Here is a 9,603-nt window from a genome sequence, read left to right as displayed (position 1 = left end):
AGGAACATTTGAAAGAAGAGTTCTGGTCTATTTCTACACTCATAACAATAAATAAATTAACTGATAATTGCTAATGGTGTTTTTGATCTCTAAGGTTTTCACATTTTTTGTTTTTATTAATATCCCAGTATCTAGTTGCAAATGAGAGGTAAAAGAACATGAGCAGTATTTTCCAGTCTAACTCCAGCCCAACAGCCCTGGTGTACTGGTGGAAAACACTGTTACACAGAATAAAACCTCATATTTGCTCTCACTTCAATCAAAAATGGAACTATTGAAACTAAAGTCTGACCTAATCCCATTAAATGATTTTTATGGTGTCAAAAGTCAAACTCCTGAAGGGCAACAGTGGGTGGGTCAGAATTCAGACCATATAAATTCCTAAGAGCTCAGGCAGTCTGTCTACACATAGCTGGAAAGCTGTATTGCCTCTGGTGCTGAAGCTCAAAAGGTAAGCATTTCTCTAGGAAAATTTACCTTCTCACTGTATTATTTCTTGCTTATACCTAAACTTAAAGAAATCAGTACTTATTGTGTTATTGTTGGTATCTTTAAGGGAGGAATATTTAAATGATATCCTCTACAAAAACTTCTTACCTCCTATACTATTTTACTATGTGTAAAGCCTAGCTATTTGTTTTCAGGAGACCTTTTTAAAGTTTATCCTTTGTGTTTAAAATATGATTTTATTTCAGAATAGCTTAATTTTTCATTCAGTACCTTTTAACTCTGATTTTGGCAGCAGAAGAATAGAAAATTGCTTGATTGACCTCCTGTTCAAAAGAGTGCACACAGAGCACAACAGCAGCATTCAGTGACTGTGCTAGGTTTATTTTAGAGTGAAATATCTCTAACAATTGCAACCCCAGAAAATACTGCTGCTGAACACTCTACAAGATAAAAATGTGTGAGAGTATATAGATGTACATTCTACAATAATCTATAAATATAACTTGTATACAGAAAAGAGAGTGAAAAGTGTGTGCGTGTGTATGCGTACACTGTCATGTATGGTCACTAAAAACCTTAGTGGAGTTTAACACTCCAAAGACAAACTTGAGATCCCAGCATTAAGCACCTGGATAAGGGACTGGAAAGACAACAAACTTCCACAATTTCTATAAATTGCAAGAAGGAAACTAGATTCATGCTGACCTCAACAGCTGCCCTTTATGTAAGCATACTGGCTATACAGGGCTTGCACAGCTTAGCGCTTCCTTTGTCACAGCCACAGGGAGAAACAAATGTAAAGTTTTTACTGGTCTGTGCCATAAGAACATATTCATTTAACAGGGCTGTATTATGTTATGCGTTGCTATTTTATCAGCTCTACATTTCTATTCTGTCTGAACATTACTAACAAAATTTAACTTCTCAGAAAGGCCATAGTGTAGTATATATACATACATTTAAGCAAAGCAAGCTATATCTGAGAGCACAATAGAGTGGAATATGAATTATACTTATCAGTGTATCCTATACACTATGTGACACTAGACAAAATTATATTCCTTCTCCATGCTTCCACTACAAAAATGAGGATAAAGATACAAGCCTTTGAGATGTGCTGACAGTAGGTACTGTGTAATAAGTAGATATTTTACTGTATTTAATTATTTTTCAGGAAATAAGAGTAGTCAGCAAACCTCTGCTTTCACTTACGTCTGTGCAAAACTAGAGCAAGTCTACTGATATTAACACTGTTGTTCCAGCATTGCAAGTATGTCAAAGACAGCTCATATTTTCTTGATTTGACCAAAGGTACTGCAAAGTATCAAGGAATTCCTGTCTTCACTGAATGAAAATAAGTACAGAAAATTGTTTGACTGTTTTAAAAGTTAAACAGAAATCACATATAGATTTGAGATCTCTGAAGAAGTTTACTGCCAAAAAGGTAACAATACAAAATCAGAAAGAAATAGATTTATGGATACAGTTAATAACATGCATGGAAGGTGGGCATAGCAATAGGCATGTTACTGCAGAATGGTTTTAAATCTACCTGTTTATATTTCCTTGGCTAAGAACTCCTATTTGTTTGAAGCAGTAGCATACTACAGAATATCCTGCCTTGAATTATGCTTGTATGGCATTCCATCATTACATTGTCATCGTACTTCTGTTGTTTGCTCTAGGAACAGTGATTTCACAATGGGCTCCATTGGCACAGCAAGCACAGAATTTTGTTTTGATATGTTCAAAGAGATGAAAGTCCAGCATGCCAATCAGAACATCATCTTCTCCCCCTTGACCATCATTTCAGCCCTGTCCATGGTCTACCTAGGTGCAAGAGACAACACTAAGGCTCAGATGGAGAAGGTAAGGCTACAGTTAAGGATTTAAACTTTGTTCCTGCTCAGTAGAGCCATAGCACTTAATTATTCGATAATGTTCCTTGGAACTTGCATAGTTCAAAGTTAAAAAATCCAGATCCAAAGTTATCTAAAGCTGGGGCCACCTCAAATTCCCAGTCCAGAGCGTTAAACAAATACACCAGCCAGAAATCTTGAAACTGGTTTTAATTTGAAATTTATCATTGTTAGCAGCAGGATTCCCATGGAGAACAGGACTTTGTCTAGAGTGAAAAAACTAGATAAATTCTCTAAGGAAAGAGACAAAATATGTTTCCAGTCTGCAAAATGTATCACATGAGTTTTGTACAGTTCCCACTTTCTTCCTGTGGAGTGGCCAGCTTGCTAACTGGAAGAAAGTTAGTGCTACTGACGGCACACACTGGAACTGATTTGTAGATGTTCACTGGAAAAGAGATCATCTAAGCCGAGAAAAGTATCCACAGATATTCACAGATGGTACAGATGGATTACAGCTTTTTAGTCATCTTTGTTTTCAGTCAGCCATTAACTTCAAACATCATTTGTCAATCTCAGCTGCATAAATTTTTTTTGTTATATCTGTTATTTTTACTACTAGTATTTTCAATTACAGGTTATTCACTTTGATAAAATCACAGGATTTGGAGAGTCTGTGGAATCTCAGGTACTGAAATAACTTCATCTCCTTGTCTATGTCACTTTCTCCTGGGAGAAAAATCTAGCAGAAAAAGCAGTCTCCTAGCAGTTCCAAACCCTCCCTGATAAGAAGCTAGTGCTCTGTATCCAGCAGTTGGGGGAACATTTTATTCATAAGAATAGAGAAAGAAGGGAGGTAACAGAGGATTCAGAACAATCAGAAGAGGAAACCCAGGATCAAAATATTGGGCAAATAGGGAAAATTACAGATATTTGTATGATTATTCAAGGTAGCTGGATAATGTTGATTAAAACAGACTGGTTGCAAAAGGAGGAAAGCCTACTTGATCTGCTGGAGCTAGGTTACTGTAGCTGATACTCAAGAGTTCCTAGAGAGAGGTATGAGGAAATGACAGAAGAAAAACAGCACGGAATTGTATATATTGGGAAACAACTACATCAATATAGTTATAGCAACAAGACATCTAGGACAAAAACAGTAGTTTCGTAAGCAAAAGTGTCTGAACTAGTTACTCTTCTCACACAGTATGAAAAACCTGCTAAGTACTAAAACTAAAGTAACATCATCTATCTTTTTATTTATATTCATCACAATGACTCAGTGCGGCACATCTGTAAGCATCCACACTTCACTTAAAGACATGCTCTCTGAAATCACCAAACCAAGTGACAATTATTCACTCAGCCTTGCCAGTAGACTTTACGCTGAAGAGACATATCCAATCCTGCCGGTGAGTTGCTCTAAGATCTGAGTGTATTTCTATGTCAAAGCTGTGTCATTCTATAATGCAAGAGCAGTGTCAGAAGTCTAAGCTCTGTTAAGGAAATATTCTTCCAAAGAGAAGAGAGGATTCATGACTTCACTCTGTCACAACCCTAACCATCTGCAGTCTTCAGAGAAAAAGTGTTTGTGCAAAGCACAATCATGATCCAGCCATGTCATGGTGTAATTAGTAAAGGTAACTTTTGTTGGAAGGAGTTAACACAAACTATTTTCTAACTTGTAAAACAAACCTGGAAATAACTTTTTGCTCTCAAAAACATTCCAGTTGACACTTTCAAAACAAAATATCCAAGTTTTCCAATTGAAAGGAATGTTTCATTTGGAAATTAAAGCTAAAGGAAAATACAGTTTCAAAATGAAAAGTGGGCATAATAAAAAAAAAAAGTTTTGACTGAAATGAATCAACATTTTTGGATCAAACTCAGTTCTGGAATATATTTTAAAAACTGAGCATATACTCTTTCTTGAAGCAAAAAATGTCAAATCTTAAAAAGTTTATGAACTAGAATCATGGCTTATTGTTTAGCTTTAATGAATAGTTACAGCAAGAGCTACATAGAGCATACTGTAAATATATTACACTACTAAATACATTATTAAGTATAGTATGTAGTAAAATATAGTGTAACATACTATATTACAATAGTATAGTGTCCATATCCATTAATTTCAGTCTTGCATTTCACATACACAAAATGCTTTGAAATTCTGATCTGACAAATGCACACTTTTACGTTACAGGAATACTTACAATGTATGAAGGAACTGTATAAAGGAGGCTTGGAAACTGTCAGCTTTCAAACAGCTGCAGATCAAGCTAGAGAACTCATCAATTCCTGGGTTGAAAGTCAGACAAATGGTAAGGGCAAGACAAGTATCAGCAGGTATTTTCCATTCTGCCACCATATTTGAACAGCATCGAGAATCCTTAAGTTGGCAGAGAAAAACACAAAACCTCTGCTTCTGTTTCTACTCCTGGATGATAGATCAGTTTCCAAATACAGAGCTACTACATACTTTTCCCCCCAGGCACATTCCTTTTAGAGGAATCTCTTTATCTGTTGGGGATTTCCAGGTATGTAATAGTTCTAGTCCTGGTGAAAGGGACAACACTAGAACATGAGTTGTATGCAGTGACTAATGCTGAGAATGCTGGATATCCCTCAGACAGTGCATATGCAGCATTGCTCTCAAGCTTCCCAGAGATGCCAGAATTGCTCTGTACCTGTTAAGTCAGACCTGCAATTGTAAGGTACTTGAGAAATATTAATAGGAAAATGGCAATGGAAAACCATAGAGTTAAGGAATGGTAGGGAGGTGTATGAAACGCATAGAAAGAGGTTCCCCAATACGGATTTTTCTCCTACTGCATTTGCATGTGGTTCCTCCATTCTTTCAGTCTCTCCCTGGCCCCCTCAAACCATTCCTTTCCCTTGTGCCTGAAACACATGGCCTAAGCAGCAAATATGAATAAAAGAAAAAGGTGATTTCTAACCGAGATGAAAATACTCACAACCACATAACCTCTGGTCTGGTGTCACACTTTGAGGGAGAAAAACAGGCCATGATTAAGCTACTGGTAGGCAGAAGAATAAATGAGGAGCTTGCTAAATGCATGAGGACTGCAGAAGAAACAGGATAAAAGTACAAGAAGAAAGCAGAGTAGATGAAAAAGGGAAATTCTGATCTCCTCTCCTATCTTCTTTGTATAGATGTCGCCTTTCAACGTTGGTTTGAAACAACTAGTACTTATGTTTACTGGTGCTGTTTGGGTTGGAGATCAACCTGGGATAAGAGAGGTTGCAATGGTTCTTTCCTTAGTCACAAAATAGACAGATTTAGTCATTTTGTAACAAGTAAATCTCTGGGTGCTATAGTTTTAATTTTAAATTTCGCTGTTTACAAAGAGGGAAAACAACAGCTCTTGCCAACAGCAGTGAGCAAATCAACCTTGGAAGTACAAGATTACAGCGACAAAACCAAAAGAACCTCTCTACCCCTGCACTCCCCTTCCCCACAAATCCTATACCGTTCATTTAGTATTGTGATTGCCAAGTAAGATATGTTATACTATTCTCTTCTCCTGTTCTTTCTTAAAGGAGTGATCAAAAATTTCCTTCAACCGGGCTCTGTTGATCCCCAGACTGAAATGGTCCTTGTTAATGCCATATACTTCAAAGGAATGTGGGAGAAAGCATTTAAGGATGAAGACACTCAAGAAGTGCCTTTCAGAATAACTGAAGTATGTGAGCATACTTTACTTTCAAGATGTTATCTTGTAGGATTTATCAAGAGAGTAGATACCTTTTTATACAGATGCCACACTAACATATCTAGTAATCTATCTACTTCTCTTCTGGGAACTATAATAATCCCAGGGAGTTTTCCTAATGACTATCTCCTCACACTGTTTCTAACAGTAACAATGCTCCAGAGAAAAAAGTTGAGACACCAACTTTTCTTAGAAAAAGTCTTCCTGGACAAGAGCAAACAGTAGTTTTAACCACAGATATGCATTTCTACACTCTAAGAGTAAACTTTGTAAAGACTGTTATCTTTTTGGTTTTCCAGCAAGAAAGCAAACCTGTGCAGATGATGTATCAAGTTGGTTCATTTAAAGTGGCAACAGTGGCTGCTGAGAAAATGAAGATCCTAGAGATTCCATACACCCATAGAGAGCTGAGCATGTTCGTGCTGTTGCCTGATGACATCTCTGGCCTGGAGCAGGTGAGACCCTAGCAGTGAGCTTCAGAGTATCGTAAAAACAGTGAAATACAGCTTCTGTGGAGCCTTTCACAATAAAGTCACTTTAAAACATTTCACCCAGCACAGATTTGAACACTGGCAATACGGGATTGTTGTAGAGAAGCACACAGCTGTCTCAATGGGGCCTGCAACAGCTTGTGCTAAGTATGGATTGCCTAAGGAACTGCTTTAGTGAGTTAAATGACAGCCACAGAAAAAAAGATTCTTCTCAGCAAAGTAGCTGTTACTTCTCTGGCTTGGACTCCAAAGATCTTGTATGTCCATTGCTGCACATTGATGGACCCTCAAAAATTCAACTATCATCTGGCCAAAGAGGAGGAAAACTGGATATAAGGGATCCTAGAATGGTTAAAGCTATTTCAGAAAATAAAAAGTACACAAAATGCTATTATTGATGTGGACAGAATACAGGCATAGGATACTGTCATTAGAAAGACTACAATTAATCTGGAAAGGAAAAGCTATGTAATAAATGAGACTTCATTAAAATGTTTGTACACTAATGCAAAGAACCTAGATTAAAAAGTTGAGGAGGCATTTGAACACAGCTAAATTTCCATCAGTTATCTTGAAAACATGCTTACTGAAGATTATTCACAATTCTGGAAAAAAAATAAAAAGCACAGAAAGATAAAGAAAAAGTATGTTTAAGTAGTAGAACAAGCACTGTACATTATGATTAGAAAGACTAAAAAGGAAGTGTGTGGATAAAAGAGAGTCTGTGTGAATAAGAAAAAAATATCACTTGGATAAAGACAGTAAGAGAGAGTTTACTGAGTTGGTGCCACTACACAGTCCCATGACAAGAATGTATAAGGGAGATATCTAGTAAATTAGCAAGGAAAGAAATATTACTACACAAAGCAACATTAGTAATAATGAAAGGAATCAATTATTCTGGATGGTGATCACTAACAAGGGTTTTCACCCCTCAACTGGTCACCAATACAACATGTGATATGGCAAAGATAATGTTGAACCAAATGATCTTGTACTGGTTCAGTGTAACTGAAATGGAAGGATATTTATGATTAAGGTCTCCATTTTCAAAAATCCAAATTCTCATAAAAGTATTAGTTCCAAATCTAGTAGCAATTGGCAATTCAGTCATTAGTGATTGGTTACCATTAACAATTGGTTACTCAGAGGTCTGAAATGTAGAGAAAACTTAGAATTTAAATCAAAACCACAGAATGATTTTGGAATGTATTTCCCAAGCAGAGAAGACAAATAGGAAAGAGCTTTAGGTGAAATTTGCTGACTAGACATTTCATAAAAGAAAACTGACTAGTCAGTGAGCCTATTAAAGAAACAGAAAACAGGACAGAGTTGTGAAGAAAGAATCATAGTTTGCTTTTCTCTCATAGATACACTAATCTATGCACCTGTAGAACAAACACCATGCCAAGAGCAGTCATTTTAAACAGAGAAAAAAAAGAAGACAACAACATGAAGGAATTTATGTTCTCATCCCAGGGATCCCATTCTCTTGTCTCTTTGCAGCTCGAGACTACAATCAGCTTTGAAAAACTAACCGAGTGGACCAGTTCTAACATGATGGAAGAAAGGAAAGTGAAAGTATATCTCCCCCACATGAAGATTGAGGAAAAATACAATCTCACTTCTGTCTTAATGGCTTTGGGCATGACTGACCTGTTCAGCCCTTCAGCCAATCTGTCTGGCATCTCTACAGCACAGACCCTGATGATGTCTGAGGCCATCCATGGGGCATATGTGGAAATCTACGAAGCTGGCAGAGAGATGGCCAGTTCTACAGGGGTTCAGGTGGAGGTTACAAGTGTTTTGGAAGAGGTTAGGGCTGACAAGCCATTTCTCTTCTTCATCAGACACAACCCAACCAACAGCATGGTCGTCTTTGGCAGGTACATGTCCCCTTAAAGAGAAGAAAGCTGAAAGAGTTTCTGTCCTTCAGAGCAAGACTCAAAGCATTGTAGTATCAAGTGTAAAAAGAAAGGTATACTATCCATTTCATCCATATTTTCTAAAAACTGAAAGCTTTATTAAAAAATATTTTATTAAAACAGAGAATAATTATCACATGAAATCAAGGACCTCTTACCTTTCCTAAGGCAGTGAAAACCTAGTATTGGGCCCAATGAAATCATGGGGAACACAAATGTTCCTCGTGCAAGCTAACACTTCAGTACTGGTGCAGGATCATTACACTGAAAAATCATAACCCAATTTATCATCAGAAGTTTTGTGATCCAAAATGCAGCTTTCCAATTAAGTCAGGTTTCTCTAGGACCAAGCTTTTTGATGACTCTTCCAGAATTAGCCACTAGAAAGCTCTCAGATTAAGTTCTAAACTGTCACCAGCCATTCCTACTCCTACAAGGAAACTGCTTTTTCTTTGTGCTCCTGATACTACAAGGCTCTGCCTCGCCTTCTAAAGATGCATTATAGAAATCTTAGCATTCACTTCTCTCCTTACACATTTTTGGCTCCACTGCCATGGCCAAATACAGCATGTTACTCTTCACATTGATTTCCATGTATACCTCTGCATCCATATCTAATGGGTCTTGTGGATGTATTCTTTTGCTCCTTTAATCATAATAAAAACATGTTTAAGCAAACACGTTTCCTTTGTAGTGTTTCAGTGCAGCAAAGTCTTGTACCAGAGATAGAATCATTTTCTGCAACAGTATAGGCATGAGACCCACTAGCAAGGAGCTTTACAAAGTCCTGATGGTATTGGTGGATGAGAAGTTGAACAAGAGTTTGCAGTGTGCCTTCGCAGCAGTGAAGGTTAACCACATACTGGGCCATATCAGTGAAAACAGCATAGCAAAGGAAGGAAGTGTTTTTTTCCTTCTAAGCAGCACTTGTGAGATGTCACCTGGAGCACTGTGTCCAGTTTTGGGTCCCCAATACAAGGGAGAGACTGAGCAAGTGGAGAGGAAGGCCAGCCACGGAGGCAGCCTGAGGGCTTGAGCGCATGTGAAGAGGCTGAGAGAACTGGGCTTGTTCACCCAGAAGGGAAGTCTGAAGGGCGGATCTGACTGCTGTTTTACGTTGCCTAAGAGGGCGGGGGGTTAT

At 37.6% G+C, this 9,603-nt stretch overlaps 1 protein-coding gene across 1 annotated transcript; it reads left to right on the top strand.

The window, feature by feature from the left end:
• The first annotated feature begins 393 nt into the window (after positions 1 to 393).
• Positions 394 to 9,140, top strand: LOC106484041 (ovalbumin). The gene is made up of 8 exons (XM_013942138.1): positions 394 to 451; positions 2,136 to 2,319; positions 2,947 to 2,997; positions 3,593 to 3,721; positions 4,516 to 4,633; positions 5,874 to 6,016; positions 6,346 to 6,501; positions 8,044 to 9,140. The coding sequence occupies exons 2-8, from the start codon at positions 2,152 to 2,154 to the stop codon at positions 8,437 to 8,439; spliced, it is 1,161 nt and encodes a 386-aa protein (XP_013797592.1). The 5' UTR covers positions 394 to 451; positions 2,136 to 2,151; the 3' UTR covers positions 8,440 to 9,140.
• The last annotated feature ends 463 nt before the right edge of the window (positions 9,141 to 9,603 follow it).

This window comes from Apteryx mantelli, chromosome 2 (genome assembly GCF_036417845.1).
Source record: "Apteryx mantelli isolate bAptMan1 chromosome 2, bAptMan1.hap1, whole genome shotgun sequence".
Taxonomy (NCBI): domain Eukaryota; kingdom Metazoa; phylum Chordata; class Aves; order Apterygiformes; family Apterygidae; genus Apteryx; species Apteryx mantelli.
Note: the sequence above shows the minus strand (reverse complement) of the source record. Positions and strands in the feature narration are given on the sequence as shown.